Source organism: Triticum aestivum, chromosome 7B (genome assembly GCF_018294505.1).
Source record: "Triticum aestivum cultivar Chinese Spring chromosome 7B, IWGSC CS RefSeq v2.1, whole genome shotgun sequence".
Taxonomy (NCBI): domain Eukaryota; kingdom Viridiplantae; phylum Streptophyta; class Magnoliopsida; order Poales; family Poaceae; genus Triticum; species Triticum aestivum.
Genome location: NC_057813.1, coordinates 178,553,987 through 178,576,636, shown reverse-complemented (window position 1 = coordinate 178,576,636; position 22,650 = coordinate 178,553,987). Strand labels below are relative to the sequence as shown.

Here is a 22,650-nt window from a genome sequence, read left to right as displayed (position 1 = left end):
CCGTGATTTACACCGATGAAGAAGCCTATTGGCGCCTTCGGGGCGCTCAGCGTTGGGTCCTGAAGGGTGATGCGAATACGGCTTACTTCCAGGCGATTGCCAACGGGCGCCGTAGACGCAACACCATTCCCTGCCTTTGGGATGGGGTAACCCTCCTCCAGGACCCCCGGGACATCCGCTCCCATGTCGACGGCTTCTATCGTTCCCTCTTCTCTCCCGCTCCTCAGAGCGGCATCTCCCTCGCCCCTGATTGTTGGGCCGGCGCCCAACTTGTCTCTGACACAGAGAACGCGTCCCTGACGGCCCCCTTCTCTGAGCAGGAGGTCTGGGAGGCCATCAAGGATATGAACTCCTCCTCTGCTCCGGGCCCGGACGGTCTTCCGGTCATTTTCTTTCAGACCTTTTGGAACGTGATTAAACCAGAGGTCATGGCCATCTTTGATGAATTCTTCGTGGGATCTATTGACCTAGGCCGCCTCAACTTCGGGACCATCTCCCTCATCCCCAAGGTCCCTGGGGCGACTGACATCCGCCAGTTCCGCCCGATTACGGTCATTAACGTGATCTTCCGGATCCTGGCCAAGGGGTACGCCAATTGGGTGACCCTGCTTGCAGATCGGATTACCCACCCTAAGCAATCAACCTTCATTAAGGGTCGGTACATCCTGGATGGTGTCCTGGTGCTTCATGAGGTTCTTCATGAGGTCCGGGTCAAGCGCCTGAAGGCGGTCTTTCTGAAGATCGATTTTCACAAAGCCTATGATACGGTTAGCTGGTCCTTCCTTAGGGAAGTCCTTCTTCGGAAGGGCTTTGACAACCGGTGGATCACGAGAGTCATGCAAATGGTCTCTTGCGGTCGCACGGTGGTCAGCATCAACGGCGAGATCGGTCCCTTCTTCCCTACCCTATGTGGGGTGCGCCAAGGCGACCCCTTCTCCCCGTTCCTCTTCAATATGGTCGTGGACGCTTTGGCCTCCATTCTCGATAAGGCTAAAGCCGCGGGCCACATCCAGGTAGTACCCCCACCTCTCTGGGGGCTCGGGAATCTCCATCCTCCAGTATGCTGACGACACGATCATCATGGTCGAAGGCTCGGAGATGGACATCACCAACCTCAAGTTCCTCCTTCTTTGCTTCCAACAGATGTCGGGCCTCAAGATCAACTTCGATAAGAGCGATGTTATGGTGATGGGATATTCCCCCGCTGAGTCTGTGGCCATTGCCAACAGACTTAATTGCCGCCTGGGCTCTTTCCCCACTACCTACCTTGGGACGCCCATTAGTGACTCGCGCCTCTCTGTCGCAGACCTACGCCCCTCCGTGACCAAGCTCCAGACCAGATGCGAGCCCTGGCAGGGGAGGTGGCTTTCCAAGGCGGCCCGGACTATCCTTATCAACTCCTCCCTCTCCAGCCTCCTCTTGTTTCTTATGAGTTTCTACAGCCTCCATGAATCTCTCCATAAGGAGATCGCCAAAATCCAGTCCCGATTCTACTGGGCTGGCGAGCATGGCAAGCAGAAGTATCACATGGTCAGCTGGCCTGACATCTGCAAGCCCAGGGAGCAGGGTGGATTGGGCATCATGTGCTCTAAACGGATGAATATTGCCCTTCTATCCCGGTGGCTGTGGCGTATCACGTAGGGTCATGGTGACCTCTGGCTGGACATTATCCGGAATAAGTACCTGCGTGGTCAACCCTTTGCCTTCTGCCAGAAATCGGGAGGTTCTCAGTTCTGGCAGTCCCTCGTCCAGCTTCTTTCGGTGCTCCGCATTGGTACCTCTATCTCGGTGGGGTCCGGCCTCTCGACGCTCTTCTGGTTTGATCGCTGGGCCGACGACTCTCCCTTTGCGGCCCGCTTCCCCACCCTCTTCTCTATCGCTGTCAACCCCATGATCTCTGTTGATAGGGCCCTTCTTGACTTAGGGCGCCTCGCTTTCCGTCGGCCATTTGGGCCGGCGGAATCCGCTGCCTGGCGTGAGTTGCTTGACTGCGTTGCTCTGCATGAGCCGGTGGTGGATGGGGATCAGGATCTTGTGCGCTGGCACCTGGAGCCGTCGGGCCAGTTCTCTACCAAATCGCTATACTTGGCCATTGCCCCCTCCTCCGCTCCCCTCCCCCTATCGATGGTGTGGTCCGTCCGCGTCCCCCTGAAGATTCGCATCTTCATGTGGCAGTGGATCCGTGGACGGATCCCGTCCGGTGTGGAGGTCCGCAAGCGTAATGGCCCGGGCACTGGTATCTGCCCCCTCTGTGTTGTTCCCGAGGACTCCAACCACATCTTCTTCGCCTGCATCTCCGCCCGGCTCCTCTGGAGCTGCTTTCGCGAGATTGTCGGTGGGAGTTGGTGCCACACCAATTTCCCGGACTTATTTGCTGAACTCCAATTGTCCCCTTCGTCCTCTCGCCACATTAGGTGGCTCGAGGTTGGGGTCCTTGCCTGGACGCTTTGGACCGTTCACAATAAGCTAGTGATCCAGCGTACTCCTCTTCGTCGCGCTACTGATGCTCTCTACAAATTCTCGAGTTTCTTGCAGCTTTGGCGGCCGCTTAGCCGCCCCCTGGATCGGGACGCCATCTCTGCCTTCATCGCCGATCTCCGCTCGATGGCCGTCCGCCTGTCGCCCCCGCCGCCGCCGCCTCCGCCGGAGCCTGACTAGATCGCCTGCACTGGGCAGGCTTTGTTTTTTCTCTTTCTTCCGGGCTTGTTGAGCTGTGCCCTCAGCAAAACCTTAATACTTTGTTGTGGTACTTGGGTGGTGTGTGTGTGGACCTGTTGTGGTTGTATGTCTTGTGGCGATTTGCTTTATTTATAAAGCGGGGCGAAAGCCTTTTTCGGTAATGGTGCAGATTAACGTTCTCCCGGTGCTGTAGACGTGCGTACGTGGAGGATGGATATCTACTTTGTTCTACGTCTACCATTGCCCATGGATCAGGACGGCCGACACGAAGATTCGGTGCGGTCAGCGGCGTCGGTGGGCAGACAGATAGATAGAGCTAGACAGGCACGTAGACGGATAGTGTACGTGTGCAGCCCCTACGATGGCGGTGGCATATTGGCATCGCAGGGGAAGATCACCACATGGCAGTGACGATGGCAGTGGCGTGCGTCAATGACTGTACGTGTTGGAGACTTGAGGGGGTGCCTCCAAATTTGCTCTCTGCTTCCATCTCCAAGATGGGTTCAGACTTTGGAGATCCGACATGGTATGATCCTGTCATTTTTGCCACAACCAACAACCATCCCTAAATCCGCTCCCATTGTTTATGAAATAAAAACAAACATTTCCATTGTCCTCACGACACCAACCTTTGTTGCTTGACTTCACAGACCTGTCCGAAAACACTTTTAACTTCGAAGGGCATGTTTGGAACACAAGGGGATTTTGCTATAATCAGGAACAGATTATCCAAAGTTCCTTATATTCCCATCTCAGTAGCACCTTAATGGGCTATAAATCGCAGCATAAAAGTGTCATCTGTCACTGCATCTAAGTAAAACGATGGGGTACATCCACACATGCAGAATGCACACTTTCAGGTGCATGAAAACGTACAGGCCATACCGTTGATCAAAACATAACAATCTCACATGAGCATACTATAGATGAACCAAACCTTGGCAGCCTTTTGGTACATACAAAGTTCTGGCAGACAAGATCTATCGGAGCACACACTTTTGGACAGCACCCCCAGAATGAGATACTGCATGCAAAATTGTGATATACTCCCTCAGCTACTCCAGCGACATGTATTTCGGTAGAGGGAGTATCAAAGGAACTTTCAGAAGGGTTTGTAATATTGGCGCCAGAAAACTATGAAGCAGCCTTACCCAAGAATCGATTTTTTTTTTACAAATACTTTAGCAACCAAAGAAACAAGGGGGCCAGTGCAAGTTAGAAGGGCAAAAAATACCAAATAAGCTGGTGACTGATTCATGGCGTGGTATCAGGTTGATTTCACAGCAGATGCAAGTGACTTCAAGAGAGCTGGTGATGGTCTTCTTAATGTGTGAGTGAGAAGGATCATCAGTGACAGCAGTGTCAATGCCCCGGCTTGGTGAGCTGAGCCTAATGACGTAGGAACATACATCAAAAGTGTAGATATTCCCAATGTAACCTGAAACAAAATAGGCAGTGCAGTTAATAGTACTGCATGTATTAGTGTGGGTAACAAAATCGTTCAATGCTGCAGTTCGAAATGTTAGGTTTGGCATATTGTTTGATGAGATAAAATCATTCATCAGCTATACAGAGGTCATCTTTCCCTAATAATAAAATGGGCTATCGCTTCTTCCTCCCATAATTTGGTCCGTCGTCTTCGCTTTGGTCGTTTCCTGTTTCTCCCGTCGTTGGTCTTCCTACGGTTAGTTTCGTTCGTCACCGAGAACGAACCAGCCCATGTGCCCAGCGAATCCGGCCCAGGATTCTAGCGGCCCTGGGAGGCAAAAATTCTTGCTAGTGAGGGGAATTGAACTTAGCACCTCTGGTCCACTACGAGACGTCATGACCAACTGAGCTAGCTCGTGTTGCCAGTATCAAATAAGGTTGATTCCTATATACTCCCACCTCGCCTATTTATATCCAGTCTATCTTATTTATATACGTTTTAAATTTTCCGGATATCACTTGAGATCTTGAGAGATAAATGAAGAAGGAAAGAGAGCCTAATTACATAAGAAAAAAGGAGGAAAGAGGGGCTAATTACATGAGAAATAAGGAAGGAAAGAGGGATAACGCTTTCCATATGTGAGGTTGGCTATTAAACGGATTCATGAGACAGGCATGTATCCCTCACAATTTGAGGACACGACTCGACAGAAACAAGGAAGGAGGAGGAAAGAGATGTTAATTTTTCTAATATAAGCGGTGGGTCATATCATTTATAAGGATGAAAAATAAGGAAGGAAAACACCCGCAAAATGTGTGACTACAGCAAAATTTCTATGCGTGCTAATGAAGATAAGAGTTCAATTAAATGGATCTGAAATAGGAAGATTTCTCTATAATAAATCCGCCGAGATTTATTATGTGTGACTACAGCAAAATTCTCTATGTTTTTAAGTGAACAACTGTGTGACTACAACAAAATTCTCTATGTTTTCAGAATTACAAATCTGCCAAGATGTGTGATCTATAGACTACTATATCCTTTCTTCACATGTTGGCGGGTCAAAATTGCATTGATATAATGCAAGCAGATACATCGACATGGCCCATCATCGGAGGCATAATCGTGTGATGCATCGACAAGCCTTTGAGTATAAGCCACGCCGCCAGGTAAATTAAATTCTCATATTAAATGGATCCGCTCTATACACAGGATAATGGGAAGGGCAAGGTGAGGGAGCTCCATTAGAGGTTTCTAATGTATGTTAATTATTATCGAGAAATCTTCCTATTTCAGCTCTGTTTTAGCGAAGATGTCCTGTTGTAATTCATGTTTTGAATTGTTTCTTGACCAGGGAAGCAAATAGTAGGGTTATGATATTTTGATGCATAAGATCTTTATAACTGGCCTCAAACATTCAGTTGCCCTCATGCACTGATGCATTGGGTATATACAATAAGGGCAGCATAGCTGCTGAAGTAAACATCCTGCATACAGTGATTACCCAAGATTATCATCTTTTCATGTTTGGTTCTATGATTTTCATAATTTTAGGTTATCGACTTGTGACCGCTGAATTATAGATATCACTCTTTTACCTATAGTTTCCAAACAAAAATTCTATACCATAAGTTATTGACAAATTAATGTTTGAAACAGGCCTGCTATCTACAATTCAACACCCACAAGGCAATTTGAACGTGAACAAATGGCTTAGGGCCAATGTCATATTTTTTTTCTCCTGTTGCAACGCACGGGCATGTTTGCTAGTTAAGTTTTAAATCAGCTTATGAGTCAGAACTGTATGGATAGTTGAAACATTATTAACACAATGTCAACAAAAGAGCCAAACAAATCAACTTGTGAACTATACCTGAAGAGCAGCCATCCCAAGTGTGCTTCCAACCAGAGACTTGACCGCTGGATGCATATCTACTTTCCTTGCAGCCAGCCATAGGGCACTCACAGACAATAAGGTGCTTGTAGCAAGAATTCGGTGATTAAGCTACAAGAATGTAAAAAAAAAAAAACATGTTAACCTGCAACAAGTTCTCCGCCGCGTGAAAAGATGGTGATTATGTGCTACAAGAATTAGTGAACTGGTCCCAAGAAATTAGTACTTATAAGACTCTTCTCAATATTGGTCGATGCTTTTCTTCTAAGGAGCTATCGATTAATATATAAAAAAATTGATTCTAGCCAGGTTACACTTCATAGAGAAAATGAATAACTCAAACATTAAGGGGCTAAGGGAATGAATGTGCAAACCAATTAAGAACAGAAGTTTAACACTGCATAATTTTCAGAGCTATAAACTCCTACCATGATTGCGGACAAAATGTTACCTGCACAGTAGATGTATTTTCAAAGAAATTATGAATAAAAGGCTCCATACTGAACACATCTTCTGGAATCCAACTGTCACCCATCTTCGGAAATGTATTGTATGCACGCCCCTGGTCATAACAAATAATTAGGTACACAGGGCAAACGGAAGCTAAGCATAGTTTTTAAGAGAGCAAGAGAAGTATTGACATACTGCATCATTCCCTGCAACGAATGCTCCAGATATGGCAGTAATGCCTACAACAGCACTGGCAGGAATTGCCAGCTTTCTAAATTTTGCTGCCCCTTTTACCCATTTCATTGATTCAGCCGGAGGGTCTGGCATTACTACTGACAGAGCAGTCCACAATATACCACAATATATAACAAATGCAGAGGTCAGATGAGCTGCCAGCCTGTATGGGCTAACTCTTGGTTCAACATACTCAGATGCTGGTTCCTAATATCAGAAAAAACGAGTGGTGAACCTCCAAGCCACAAACATACTAGTTCAACAAGGGCATTTGTATTTACCTCAAGACCACTTTTCACCATCCACCAGCCAATCAGTCCTTGTGCACCGCCAAGTGCAAAAAGAGCAGAGAGCCTGACGCCAAGTTGGCGGGTAACGTAGCCTTTTGCAACAAAGTATGCAAAAGGAACAGCAAACACAAAGCCCAAAGCTCTTCCCCACATTCTGTGTGCATACTCCATCCAGTATATAAATTTGAAATCTTCAAGGTTCATTCCTTTGTTCACCCTAGATATGTTAATGAAATGATGCTGTCACATTAGCAGAAATGTTGAAAAAAAAGAGCTAGATGCAACTGATTACAGATGACAGATGAGAGAAATGAAAGATCTCACAATAATTAGAGCCAAAAGTAATCTTACGATTTCTTCCTACAAAATGTGTCGCGTGTGAGTTACTTTTCTCAAATAACTAGCAAAATCATATCATTCTCTAAAAGAGTAATTGGATCGGAGAAATAAAGCCAAGCCAAAACTTTCTCACAACTTCCATCAGCACCTTCATATAGGTTGCTAGTGTTAAGAACTTATGATTATCAAGTTAGAAAGTGATCTGACAGGCATGTTCTAGTGGTGCCAGTGATGACAATTAATCAATCCTTATGGAGCAGTTAAACTAAGGAAATGAAATATCATTCATTCCGTTTCAAACAATTTATATATCCAAGACATGTTTTTGCTTAAAGTTGTAAACACTTGTTCTCAGATGCATAAATTGACAAGGGGATTTGTCAAGGACTGAGGCAAAAGAGACGTGAAAATCAGTGGCACTGGTACCAATGCTATGAGATAGGGACTTCCTTGAAATGCTACGATCATCTGAGAGGACAGTAAAAATTAAAGACCGGAGCAAAGCAATAAATAATGAATGCAGCAATTGCATTCTTACCTCGTGTACTCAGGTGACTGCTTGTATTTCTGAAATTCCAGTAGCCACTCTTCTTCCGACATTGGAGGCAAGCCCCCAGCGAACTTCCAGTCAGTCATTGACAGCCCCGAACGTGTGAGCCGAGTGACTCCACCAAGTATGACCATGCTGAATACCCAGGCAGCACATCCAAAGAGCCATATACCAACTGCCTTCTGTGCTTGAGGCCCTTTGGTAACTAGCAGCTTCAGTCCTGAATTTGCTGTTGCGTTTGCCATATTTGAATTCAGAGCAGCTGCAGTAGTAGACATTTTCCGTGTGCATTGGCCCATAAAACTCTAACATGATGCAAATGAAGCACCGGTAAGATTTTGGAAATTACTTTTAACATGTGTAGCATTTTGTAAGAGAAAATTGAAATTCAAACAGATGATTGTGATGAGCTACATGGTGCAATCCTTATAAGTAAATAAAATTGATTGTATAGTTAGAGCATGTGTTCCATACATAAAACAAGTGCCCCTCCTTGGCATCAACATGTCCAAGGAAAACAATCAACTGTTTTAAGTTGAGTAATTGCAGCAGACTAAGACACCATTATCAGGTTAGTGGCATGTGCGATATTCCTCTGACTGCAAAAACTAAAGCATGACCACGGCTAAGCATTATTGGAGCTACAACTACAAGTTTATTACAGCAATCAGATAGCCTTTTCCACTACAACGTGATCAAATGTTAAACTCTAAACCAGAATGTCTCACATCGAGTCCGACATTATGCCACTTTAGACAGAAATCTCCTCACAAAACGGTCTCGGCATTCGAATCATAGAAAATTACTGTACGACTCACGCGCCTAGAAAATGATGGCGTAACCAAGAGGAACCACGCAAGCAGAGGAAGAGGGGAAGGGAAGAGAAACGCTCACCTTGGGGCCGAAAGAGCGGAAGGCGTGGTACGAGGCAACTCGGGAGGCGGCGAATAAGCCACCAGTCGATTGCGGGGGTGGCGGCGGGGGGAGGTGACGGCCGCCGCCGCCGCCGCCGCAGGATCCAACCCTAGGAGGAGCGGGGGGCGGAGCTGGAGCGCTCCTCGGGAGGCGAGGGAACGTCATCAGGGCGGATGCCTGGTCCCTGCCCCGGCGGAGCAGCGACGCGGCCACCCTGCTCCCCATCATGGCAGGCGGTTGCGCGGTGGCTTGCGGAGGAAGAAGCAGCGGAAGGCAGAGCTCGCCGGAGATTTTAGAAGTGGAAAAATTGTGGGGTTTAGGCGCTGGTCACGTCGTGCATTTCCATTACACACGGAAAATGCGTGCGGGTGTGCACGCCCAGAAATGGGCTGGCCCGACTTCTAGACTAGGCCGAGTACGAACTTTCGGCTCATTGTACACATCGATCATTTTTTTCTTCTTCTTCAAAGAAGCAATGTTCCTAAACATTTTCTATTACCCTTTTTTTTGTGGGTGAACATTTTCTATTACTCACTAACGCGGATCACTTAAAAGATGTTAGGAGAGTAAAAAGTCAATTTTGTTCTTTTGAACCACACCTAGCCGATCCCTTATTGTTGTCAGAGGAGTAAAACAATTACTCATGGGCCGCCCCGACTCTCAAATGTGCTCGACTGCCCACTCGTGAGTAAAATTATCCCCTCCATCCCATATCCCACGTCGGTACCCTCCCCACCCCGCGCCACATCGTCACCGGCGTTGCCTCTGGCGACCATCCTTTGCCTCAATCGATACCCCACTGACTCTGTTGCCCGCCCGACCCCACTTTGAGACGCTTGCCAGTTGTTGTCATCGCCAAAATAAAGCTCTATCGTTACCGTCGCCGCGTCAATCCCATCGCCGGAAGCACGCACCGCATCTTCTCCCTCTATGCCCCTTTATCGACTGTCGGCCATCTCAAAGCCCGCCAATCACTAGCATCTTGGGCATCGGCTCAACGCCATCGACCGACCGTGACACCTCCTTCGTCCTTCAAGTGTTCAACGGATTGCTTGGGTGAGTTTCTTTGTGATTTTTCATCTTATTTTCTTTTTGGCAATCGAATTGAACCTAGTCAATTCTAGTGTAGATGAAGAGGCTCAGGGAGATGATCTTCGACGACTCTTCGTCGGAGGGGAGGAAGAAGACGGTGATGACTTGGAAATGGTCGTTGCCATAATCTTCAACGAGGATTTTCGGAGGCCAAGAGTAGGATCACAATTCGGTCATATGCACATCAATCGAGATAGAGCGGAGGGTCAGACCAAGATTATGAGAGATTACTTCAACCCTAATGCAACCTATCCTAAGAAGTATTTTCACCAGTGATTTTGAATGCACAGAAGTCTCTTCCTCACCATTGCAAAAGTTGTGGAGAAGCATGATGATTGGTTTAAGTTAAGGAGGAATGCATTGGAGAGATAAGTGCAAGCCCATTGATGAAATGTATCGCAGTTGTTCGAGTGCTTGCGTATGGTTGTTCAGCTGACGTCGCTGATGACTATGTCTGCATTGAAGAAGATACACTCTTGGATGTGGTTCGAAGGTACACAAAAGTCGTGATTGAGATCTTTGGACCAAAGTACTTGAGGGCACCCACCGATGAAGACACCGAGAGGCTCTTGGGATTGAGTGAAGAACGAGGATGGCCTGGGATGCTTGGATCAATTGATTGCATGCACTGGACATGGAAGAATTGTCCTGCAGGATACAAAGGTCGGTACAGAGGCCACTACAAAGGTTTAACAATCATTCTTGAGGTTGTTGTATCGGAGGATATGTGAATTTGGCATTCCTTTTCTGGATTGTATGGCTCTCATAATGACCTGAATGCGAGATCGCCATTGTTTCCAAGGCTTGTTGCTGAAGAAACTCCTCCTTGCAACTATGTTATCAACGATCCTCAGTACACAATGGGTTACTTCTTTTCAGATGTCATCTTTCCTTCATGGGCCACATTTGTCAAGACAATGCAACATCCTCAAGGGAACAAGAGATCTCATTTGCAATGCGTCAAGAGTGGACAAGGAAGGATGTGGAGAGAGCTTTCGGTGTGCTTTAGAAGTGCTTTGCCATTATTCGGGGCCTATCGGGGATATACCTCGCGGTATGACCCGGCCGGATATATGACCCTGCTGGGACTTGACGTTTCATTGGTAACCCGCCGGAGGATTGGCGTCTCACGAGTCTGGCGGCTCACTGGTCGGACGACTCACGAGCCTGGCGACTCACTAATGGCCCCAACGGCGGGTCAGATAGAGGACTAGGCCCAAGGCCCAGAAGGCCGGCTCATGTTATGATGGGCCGACTTAAGAGGAAAGCATAAGGAATATTCCCTTACAAAGGAAGCAAGACTAGGACTCCACTTGTAATAGTGTAATCCTAATCCTACTAAGACTAGTCATGTAATCCACCCTTCAACTTATATAAGGAGGGGTAGGGCACCCCAAGAGGGGGCGAACGATAATCTCTAAGGCTAGACACGACTAAAGAGGAGAGCCGGTTTATGCGGCGACTCCCTCATGAGCATAATGAGACCTAGCCACAAACAGCATGTAGGGCTATTACCGGATGATGTTTCCCAGGGCCCGAAGCTGTCTAAATCATTGTCTTGTGTGTTGATCTGCCTCGCATCTCTCATCCCGATCAACCCCTCTCAAGCTACCACATAGATGCGTTGGCCTCACGAATAAGTCCTCACACTAGGACATCTGCCGTGACAATTCCACGACAGTTGGGCCACCATGGGGCTTGCGCACGGTGGTGTTGAGTTCTTGGAGGGATCTTTCTCAGGGATCGAGAAGCTCGCGATCATCCGAATAATGAAGAGCCAGAGGTGAAAGCTCTACATCAAATAAACAGATTCCATTTGGTCGCTGCAAAGTTTCCTGCTGCTGGCATGGAAGAATCTACGTTGTTGATGAACAGTCGAAACGGCGTATACGAGATTGGGTCAAGATGAGAGTTAGGGGTTACATATGTGTGCACTGCCACGCGCAACGAGGCAATCCCTCTAAACCAATTAATTTCCGTTGCAACACCGTTAGATCATCAAGTCGCCGAGACGGTTTCTACTATATGTCTATTTTGCTGATTGGACATGCTACAAGTTCTGAGGCATCAACTCATGTCTGTTTGTGATATTCCCTTCGGGTGAAGGCCAAAAACATGTTCATGTACTAGAAGTGCTACTCACGTGGAGGCAGTACTGCTAGAGTACTATAGTTCATATTTTCAAATCCTTTAATGGTTGTTGAGCACTGCATTTACTGATCCATCAAGCCATCACATCAGATCAACGTGGTGCTAGATGCTGGTACTAAGAGCATCTCCAGCCGCGCCCCCAGAACGGCCTCCCCAGGCAATTTTTTTGCACCGACGCCGAAAAAATGGCCCAGTCACGCCCCCAGGAGCCCGTTTTCGCCACCTTGGGCCGAAATCAGCGCCGGTGGACCCAGGCCAAACCCGGCGTGCTGGGGGGCGCCTGGGGGCACCGGAGCGAGTGGTTTTGGCACAAAACAGCCACAGGCCCGCCGAGTCAGCAAGACGGGCGCTTCGTCGCCCTCATCGCCTCGGTTCCCGCGGAAATCAATGCCAAGGTTGTGCGTTGCCGCCGCCGGTCAGCCTTGCCATTTGTTGGGGATATAACTATTAGGTATGACCCGCCCAGGAGGGGCCGGGTTATACCTATGGCGATTCATAATATGAGGCCCAAGACGATACTTTAAGATGGCGGTTCAGTTAAGGGCCCAAGGCCCAAAGGCGACTTAAGGCCCGTAGAGATAAACCACCATATGTATATAACTTGTATTATAAGGCAGAAATAGACAGACACCAAGCCGGACACTGTTTATGAGCTGGCCGGGACTCTGTGAGCCGCTGGGCATCGACCTCTGTATATAAAGGGATGACTCGGCGGCGGTTCAGGACAAGTAACATCAGATCAAGAACTAGGTCAAGCGAATTCGCTCCCTGGTACCTCAAACTGGATTAAGCCATTACCTTCACCGCAAGGGGCCAAACCAGTATAAACTCCCGTGTCCTTTGTCCCATTTTAACCCCTTTAAGCTTCCTAGTTGCGATGGATCCATGACTAAGTCCTTTTGCTAGGACATCTGCCATGACGTTTCCACGACAGTTGGCGCCCATCATGGGGCCAGCAGACGGTGGATTTGAGTTCTTGAAGAGCAACTTCGAAGGGCTCAAGGGATACGCTGTGGGCCGGATGACCAAGAGTCATCATGGCAAGCTCTACATCGACGACGCAGGCTGGGGCTCCGAGGCCGGCTCAATTGAGTACGGGTACCGAGTCCCCTTCGGCAGAATCCACGTCTTCATCGGCAAGATCGGCGAGTCGGGCCCTGAGCCGGACATCTACACCGACATCATCGAGACGGCTCAGCGTGCGAGACCCGCCCGAGCTCAACCCGCCGTGAAGCGTGCCTTCGTGGGATGCATCCATGGAGGGGAATTTTATGAAGGATCTGTGTCTGGCGGTGAGACGGCCATCTACTCTAATGGTGAGTCGTCCACGGGTGAGACGGATTCATTGTATCAACTTCAAGATAGCGGGCTTGGGGGCTGTTCCGATGGCAACAGTATTCCGGGCCCCTTTGAGCCGCCGAACAGAGTCGGGATCTTCATGGCTGGCACGCAACCCATGCAGAACTCTACGGTTGCACCGGTAATGACTTCTGGGTCAGTAGCGGTGACGGCAGCCGGGGCAAGAGGCCATGCCCGCCCGCCGGCTCAGGCCCTGATGGCTTTAATGGATAATATGACAGCTCTATTAACCGCCATGGTCAGTCCGGCGGATCAAGCTCAACATGATGTGGAAGTGGCACAACTACGTGAGGAGGTAACACAAGCCAAGGAGAACCTGGCGGCAGAAGACATCAGGATGGCTGCAGAGCGGGTGACTTTGGATGCTCGGGCCCAACAGATTCAATCAGAGGCTTTTCATCTTATGATGGATCAGAACGCATCAAATGAGATCATGAGGAGAAGGCACCAAAAGGCTCAGTCCCGTCTGCCTACGGTTTATGAGCCTAGAAACCTCTTCTCCACGCCTGGTGCAGGGCCTAGTAACCTGCCGGAGGTAAACCAGGATGCAACACCTAGAGCTGGGATGCCGGTTCAGCCGCGTGTGATGGAACCCCCTCATCTGTATGCTGCTCCGCCTCACCATATACCGACACCACCGGGTCATTATTCTAACCCTTTGGAGAACATGATTGCTGCGGCGGCACGATTGGCGGCCCTCTCGGTGGATGGCGACTCTCCGACGGCGGTTGAAACACGAAGGGTCAGAGAACTTCTTCAGACAGCTCTGGCGCAGTAGGAGGCGTATTCTTATAGCCGAGACAGGATTCGTTCCACCCCTCGCCCAAGCCGGAGCTATAGCATGCACATGGACTCACCAGTCGTTTCAAGCAATGCCCGGTGCTGTGACCAGCCGTGCGGGCATGACCCGGTTCGTGATGGAGCTCTTAATTTGGTTGATCAGGACAAATTGCGTCAGGAAGCTAAGCGGGCGGCTCAGCAGGCGGCTTATCAGCCCCTTCCGGTTTATCCGACGACTTCAATTGAGGCAGGCGTGACCTCTAGGACTGGGGTGTTGGAAATATGCCCTAGAGGCAATAATAAAATGGTTATTATTGTATTTCTTTGTTCATGATAATTGTCTATTGTTCATGCTATAATTGTATTGACCGGTAACCGCAATACATGTGTGAATACATAGACCACAACATGACCCTAGTGAGCCTCTAGTTGACTAGCTCGTTGATCAACAGATGGTCATGGTTTCCTGACCATGGACATTGGATGTCATTGATAACGGGATCAAATCATTAGGAGAATGATGTGATGGACAAGACCCAATCCTAAGCATAGCACAAGATCGTGTAGTTCGTTTGCTAAGAGCTTTTCTAATGTCAAGTATCATTTCCTTAGACCATGAGATTGTGCAACTCCTGGATACCGTAGGAGTGATTTGGGTGTACCAAACGTCACAATGTAACTGGGTGGCTATAAAGGTGCACTACAAGATTCTCCGAAAGTGTATGTTTGGGTTGGCACGAATCGAGACTGGGATTTGTCACTCCGTATGACGGAGAGGTATCTCTGGGCCCACTCGGTGATGCATCATCATAATGAGCTCAATGTGACTAAGTAGTTAGTCATGGGATCATGCATTACAGAACGAGTAAAGTGACTTGCTGGTAACGAGATTGAACGAGGTATTGGGATACTGACGATCGAATCTCGGGCAAGTAACATACCGATTGACAAAGGGAGTTGTATACGGGATTGATTGAATCCCCGACATCGTGGTTCATCTGATGAGATCATCGTGGAACATGTGGGAGCCAATATGGGTATCCAGATCCCGCTATTGGTTATTGACCAGAGAGGTGTCTCGGTCATGTCTGCATGGTTCCCGAACCCGTAGGGTCTACACACTTCAGGTCCGGTGACGCTAGAGTTGTTATGGGAAATAGTATGTGGTTACCGAAGGTTGTTCGGAGTCCCGGATGAGATCCCGGACGTGACGAGGAGCTCCGGAATGGTCCGGAGGTGAAGATCGGTATATTGGACGAAGGGTATTGGAGTCCGGAATTGTTCCGGGGGTACCAGGTGATGACCAACATGTCCGAAAGGGGTTTCGGAGGCCCCAGCAAGTGTTCGGGGGCCTTATGGGCCAAGGGGAGGGGGCACATCAGCCCACTAAGGGGCTGAGCGCCCCTCCCACCCCATCTCACGTAACCTGGAGAGGTGGGGGCGCCACCCCTAGGGTAGCCACCCCTCCCGGCTTGGGGGGCAAGTTTCTTAGGGGTGGGGGCGCCGAAACCCATCTAGGGTTTCCCCTGTGGCTGCCGCCCCTCCCCTAGGGAAACCCTAGGGTGCCTCCTCCTCCCCCCTTCCCCCTATATATAGTGAGGGGGAGAGAGGGCAGCCGCACCTCTTCCCCTGGCGCAGCCCTCTCCCTCCTCCAACACCTCCTCCTCCTCCGTAGTGCTTGGCGAAGCCCTGCTGAAGAACCACGAGCTCCACCACCACCACGCCGTCGTGCTGTCGGAGTTCTCCCTCAACTTCTCCTCTCCCCTTGCTGGATCAAGAAGGAGGAGACGTCCCCGGGCTGTATGTGTGTTGAACGCGAGGCGCCGTCTGTTCAGCGCTAGATCGGATCTTCCGCGATTTGAATCGCTGCGAGTACGACTCCATCAACCGCGTTCTTGTAACGCTTCCGCTTAGCGATCTTCAAGGGTATGAAGATGCACTCCCTCTCCCTCTCTTGTTGCTAGAATCTCCATTGATTGATCTTGGTGATGCATAGAAAATTTTGAATTTCTGCTACGTTCCTCAACAGTGGCATCATGAGCTAGGTCTATTGCGTAGATTCTATGCACGAGTAGAACACAAGTTGTTGTGGGCGTTGATCTTGTTCAATATGCTTACCGTTACTAGTCCTATCTTGTTTCGACAGTATTGTGGGATGAAGCGTCCCGGACCGACCTTACATGTACACTTACGTGAGACAGGTTCCACCGACTGACATGCACTAGTTGCATAAGGTGGCTAGCGGGTGTCTGTCTCTCCCACTTTAGTCGGATCGGATTCGATGAAAAGGGTCCTTACGAAGGGTAAATAGCAATTGGCATATCACGTTGTGGTTTTGGCGTAGGTAAGAAACATTTTTGCTAGAAACCTATAACAGCCACGTAAAAACTTGCAACAACAATTAGAGGACGTCTAACTTGTTTTTGCAGCATATGTCATGTGATGTGATATGGCCAAAAGGATGTGATGAATGATATATGTGATGTATAAGATTGATCATGTTCTTTTAATAGGAATCATGACTTGCATGTTGATGAGTATGACAACCGGCAGGAGCCATAGGAGTTGTCTTAATTTATTGTATGACCTGCGGGTCATTGAAAAACGCCATGTAATTACTTTACTTTATTGCTAACCGTTAGCCGTAGTAGTAGAAGTAATAGTTGGCGAGACAACTTCACGGAGACACGATGATGGAGATCATGATGATGGAGATCATGGTGTCATGCCGGTGACGAAGGTGATCATGCCGCGCCTCAAAGATGGAGATCAAAGGCGCAAGATGATATTGGCCATATCATGTCACTTTATGATTTGCATGTGATGTTTTTCATGTTTACATCTTATTTGCTTAGAACGACGGTAGCATAAATAAGATGATCCCTCACTAATAATTTCAAGAAAGTCTTTCCCCTAACTGTGCGCCGTTGCGAAAGTTCGTTGTTTCAAAGCACCACGTGATGATCGGGTGTGATAGATTCTAACGTTCACATACAACGGGTGTAAGCCAGATTTACACATGCAAAACACTTAGGTTCACTTGACGAGCTTAGCATGTACAGACATGGCCTCGAAACACAAGAGACCGAAAGGTCGAACATGAGTCGTATAAAAGATACGATCAACATGGAGATGTTCACCGATGATGACTAGTACGTCTCACGTGATGATCGGACATGGCCTGGTTGACTCGGATCATGTACCACTTAGATGACTAGAGGGATGTCTATCTAAGTGGGAGTTCATTACATAATTTGATTAGATGAACTTAATCATCATGAACATAGTCAAAAGGTCTTTGCAAATTATGTCGTTGCATACGCTTTAGTTCTGCTGTTTAGATATGTTCCTAGAGAAAATATAGTTGAAAGTTGATAGTAGCAATTATGCGGAATGGGTCCGTAAACTGAGGATTGTCCTCATTGCTGCGTAGAAGGCTTATGTCCTTAATGCACCGCTCGGTGTGTTGAACCTTGAACGTCGTCTGTGGATGTTGCGAACATCTGACATACACGTTTTGATGACTGCATGATAGTTCAGTAATGTTAAACGGTTTAGAATTGTGGCGCCGAAGACGTTTTTGAAACGTCGCGGAACATATGAGATGTTCCAAGGGCTGAAATTGGGATTTCAGGCTCGTGCCCACGTCAAGAGGTATAAGACCTCCGACGAGTTTCTTAGCCTACAAACTAAGGGATAAATCTCAATCGTTGAGCATGTGCTTAGATTGTCTAGGTACTACAATCACTTGAATCGAGTGGGAGTTAATCTTCCAGATGAGATAGTGATGTTTCTCCAAAGTCACTGCCACCAAGCTAGTAGACCTTCGTGATGAACTATAACATATCAGGGATAGATATGATGATCCTTGAGCTATTCGCAATGTTGGACACCGCGAAAGTAGAAATCAAGAAGGAGCATCAATTGTTGATGGTTAGTGAAACCACTAGTTTCAAGAAGGGCAAGGGCAAGAAGGGATACTTCATGAAACGGCAAATCAGTTGCTGCTCTAGTGAAGAAACCCAAGGTTGAACCCAAACCCGAGACTAAGTGCTTCTGTAATAAGGGGAACGGTCACTGGAGCAGAATTACCCTAGATACTTGGTAGATAAGAAGGCAGGCAAGGTCGACAGAAGTATATTGGATATACATTATATTAATGTGTACTTTACTAGTACTCCTAGTAGCACCATGGCAATAGATACCGGTTCGGTTGCTAAGTGTTAGTAACTCAAAATAAAAGGCTACGGAATAAACGGAGACTAGCTAAAGGCGAGGTGACGATATGTGTTGGAAGTATTTCCAAGGTTGATGTGATCAAACATCGCACGCTCCCTCTACCATCGGGATCGGTGTTAAACCTAAATAATTGTTATTTGGTGTTTGCGTTGAGCATAGACATGATTGGATTATGTCTATCACAATACGGTTATTCATTTAAGGAGAATAATGGTTGCTCTGTTTATTTGAATAATACCTTCAATGGTCTTGCACCTAAAATGAATGGTTTATTGAATCTCGATCGTAGTGATACACATGTTCATGCCAAAAGATATAAGATAGTAATGATAGTACCACCTACGTGTGGCACTGCCATGTAAGTCATATTGGTATAAAACGCATGAAGAAGCTCCATGTTGATGGATCTTTGGACTCACTCGTTTTTTGAAAAGTTTGAGACATGCGAACCATGTCAATTGGTATGTACGCATGAAAAAACTCCATGCAGATGGATCATTTGGACTCACTTGATTTTGATTCACTTGAGACATGAAAATCATACCACATGGGCAAGATGACTGAAAAGCCTCGTTTTCAGTAAGACGGAACAAGAAAGCAACTTGTTGGAAGTAATACATTTTGATGTGTGCAGTCCAATTAGTGCTGAGGCACGCAGTGGATATCGTTATGTTCTTACTTCACAGATGATTTGAGTAGATGCTGAGTATATTTACTTGATGAAACACAAGTCTGAATTATTGAAAGGTTCAAGTAATTTCAGAGTGAAGTTGAAGATCTTCGTGACAAGAGGATAAAATGTCTATGATATGATCATAGAGATGAATATCTGAGTTGCGAGTTTGGTACACAATTAAGACATTGTGGAAATTGTTTCACAACTAACACCGCCTGGAACACCATAGTGTGATGGTGTGTCCGAACATCATAGATGCACCCTATTGGATATTGGGCATACCATGATGTCTCTTATTGAATTACCACTATCGTTCATGGGTTAGGAATTAGAGACAACCGCATTCACTTTAAATAGGGCACCACGTAATTCCGTTGAGATGACACCGTGTGAACTATGGTTTAGAGAAACCTAAGCTGTCATTTTTTGAAAGTTTGGGGCTGCGATGCTTATGTGAAAAAGTTTCATCCTAGTAAGCTCAAACCCAAAACGGATAAATGCATCTTCATAGGTCACCCAAAACAGTTGGGTATACCTCCTATTTCAGATCTGGAAGCAAAAGTGATTATTTCTAAAACGGGTCCTTTCTCGAGGAAAAGTTTTTCTCGAAAGAATTGAGTGGGAGGATGGTGGAGACTTGATGAGGTTATTGAACCATCACTTCAACCAGTGTGTAGCAGGGCACAGGAAGTTGTTCCTGTGGCACCTACACCAATTGAAGTGGAAGCTGATGATAGTGATCATGAAACTTCGGGTCAAGTCACTACCAAACCTCGTAGGACGACAAGGACGCGTACTGCTTCAGAGTGGTACGGTAATCCTGTCTTGGAGGTCATGTTGCTAGACAACAATGAACCTACGAGCTATGAAGAAGCGATGGTGGGTCCGGATTCCGACGAATGGCTCGAGGCCATAAAATCCGAGAGGATCCATGTATTAAAACAAAGTATAGACTTTGGAAGAACTACTTGATGGTCGTAAGGCTGTTGAGTACAGATGGATTTTAAAAGGAAGACGGACAATGATGGTAAGTGTCACCATTAAGAAAGCTCAACTTGTCGCTAAGATGTTTTCCGACAAGTTCAAGGAATTGACTACGATGAGACTTTCTCACTCGTAGCGATGCTAAGAGTCTGTTGAAATTATATTAGCAATTATTGCATGATTTATGAAATCTTGCAGATAGGTGTCAAAACATTGTTTCCTCGACGATATTCTTGAGGAAATGTTGTATGTGATACAACTAGAAGGTTTTGTCAATCCTGAAAGATGCTAACAAGTATGCAAAGCTCCAGCAATCCTTCTTAGGATTGGAGTAAGCATCTCGGAGTTGGAATACACGCTTTGATGAGATGATCAAAGATTTTGGGTTTATACAAAGTTTATGAGAAACTTGTATTTCCAAAGAAGTGAGTGTGAGCACTATAGCATTTCTGATGAGTATATGTTGTTGACATATTGTTGATCAGAAATGATGTAGAATTTCTGGAAAGCATAAAGTGTTATTTGAAAAATGTTTTTCAACGGAAAACCTGGATTAAGCTACTTGAACATTGAGCATCAAGATCTATAAGGATAGATCAAAACGCTTAATAGTACTTTCAAATGAACACATACCATGACAAGATTTTGAAGGAGTTCAAAATAGATCGGCAAAGAAGGAGTTCTTGGCTGTGTTATAAGGTGTGAGTATTGGATAAGACTCAAGACCTGGCCACGGCAGAAAAGAGACAAAGGTCGTCCCCTATGCTTTAGACGTAGGCTCTACAGTATGCTATGTTGTGTACCGCACCTGAAGTGTGCCTTGCCATGAGTCAGTCAAGGGGTACAAGAGTGATCCAGGAATGAATCATAGGACAGAGGTTAGACTTATCCTTAGTAACTAATGGACTAAGAATTTTTCTCGATTATGGAGGTGGTAAAAGAGTTCGTCGTAAAGGGTTACGTCAATGCAAACTTTGACACTAATCCGGATGATTCTGAGTAGTAAACCGGATTCGTATAGTAGAACAGTTATTTGGAATAGCTCCAAATAGAGGTGGTATCTGTAGGATGACATAGAGATTTTTAAAACACACATGGATCTGAAAGGTTCAGACCCGCTGTCTAATAACCTCTCTCACAAGCGAGATATGATCAAATCCCATGGGTGTTGAATTCATTACAATCACATAGTGATGTGAACTAGATTATTGACTCTAGTGCAAATGGGAGACTGTTGGAAATATGCCCTAGAGGCAATAATAAAATGGTTATTATTGTATTTCTTTGTTCATGATAATTGTCTATTGTTCATGCTATAATTGTATTGACCGGTAACCGCAATACATGTGTGAATACATAGACCACAACATGTCCCTAGTGAGCCTCTAGTTGACTAGCTCGTTGATCAATAGATGGTCATGGTTTCCTGACCATGGACATTGGATGTCATTAATAACGAGATCACATCATTAGGAGAATGATGTGATGGACAAGACCTAATCCTAAGCATAGCACAAGATCATGTAGTTCGTTTGCTAAGAGCTTTTCTAATGTCAAGTACCATTTCCTTAGACCATGAGATTGTGCAACTCCCGGATACCGTAGGAGTGCTTTGGGTGTACCAAACGTCACAACGTAACTGGGTGGCTATAAAGGTGCACTACAAGATTCTCCGAAAGTGTATGTTGGGTTGGCACGAATCGAGACTGGGATTTGTCACTCCGTATGACGGAGAGGTATCTCTGGGCCCACTCGGTGATGCATCATCATAATGAGCTCAATGTGACTAAGTAGTTAGTCACGGGATCATGCATTACGGAACGAGTAAAGTGACTTGCTGGTAACGAGATTGAACGAGGTATTGGGATACTGACGATCGAATCTCGGGCAAGTAACATACCGATTGACAAAGGGAGTTGTATACGGGATTTATTGAATCCCCGACATCGTGGTTCATCCGATGAGATCATCATGGAACATGTGGGAGCCAATATGGGTATCCAGATCCCGCTATTGGTTATTGACCAGAGAGGTGTCTCGGTCATGTCTGCATGGTTTCCGAACCCGTAGTGTCTACACACTTAAGGTCCGGTGACGCTAGAGTTGTTATGGGAAATAGTATGTGGTTACCGAAGGTTGTTCGGAGTCCCGGATGAGATCCCGAATGTGACGAGGAGCTCCGGAATGGTCCGGAGGTGAAGATCGGTATATTGGACGAAGGGTATTGGAGTCCGGAATTGTTCCGGGGGTACCAGGTGATGACCAGCATGTCCGAAAGGGGTTTCGGAGGCCCCGACAAGTGTTTGGGGGCCTTATGGGCCAAGGGGAGGGGGCACATCAGCCCACTAAGGGGCTGAGCGCCCCTCCCACCCCATCTCACGTAACCTGGAGAGGTGGGGGCGCCACCCCTAGGGTAGCCACCCCTACCGGCTTGGGGGGCAAGTTTCCTAGGGGTGGGGGCGCCGAAACCCATCTAGGGTTTCCCCTGTGGCCGCCGCCCCTCCCCTAGGGAAACCCTAGGGTGCCTCCTCCTCCCCCCTTCCCCCTATATATAGTGAGGGGGAGAGAGGGCAGCTGCACCTCTTCCCC

The 22,650-nt window shown here is 47.1% G+C and overlaps 1 protein-coding gene across 1 annotated transcript; it reads right to left on the bottom strand.

Annotated features, from left to right (window-relative positions):
* Positions 1-3,566: 3,566 nt before the first annotated feature.
* LOC123160967 (cytochrome c oxidase assembly protein COX15) lies at positions 3,567-9,115 on the bottom strand. The gene is made up of 7 exons (XM_044578815.1): positions 8,760-9,115; positions 7,854-8,170; positions 6,968-7,193; positions 6,648-6,893; positions 6,454-6,564; positions 5,982-6,113; positions 3,567-4,117 (listed from the first exon to the last, which is right to left on the bottom strand). The coding sequence occupies exons 1-7, from the start codon at positions 9,006-9,008 to the stop codon at positions 3,947-3,949; spliced, it is 1,452 nt and encodes a 483-aa protein (XP_044434750.1). The 5' UTR covers positions 9,009-9,115; the 3' UTR covers positions 3,567-3,946.
* Between the last annotated feature and the right edge of the window lie 13,535 nt (positions 9,116-22,650).

Bases quoted from the DNA above. Each gene is read 5' to 3' on its own strand.
- LOC123160967 (XM_044578815.1), bottom strand. From the start codon at position 9,008: ATGATGGGGAGCAGGGTGGCCGCGTCGCTGCTCCGCCGGGGCAGGGAC. The intron at 6,565-6,647 runs GTATGTCAATAC...TGTTATGACCAG, and splicing joins TCGTTGCAGGGAATGATGCA to GGGCGTGCATACAATACATT. The intron at 4,118-5,981 runs GTATAGTTCACA...ATTTTGTTTCAG, and splicing joins TTGGGATGGCTGCTCTTCAG to GTTACATTGGGAATATCTAC.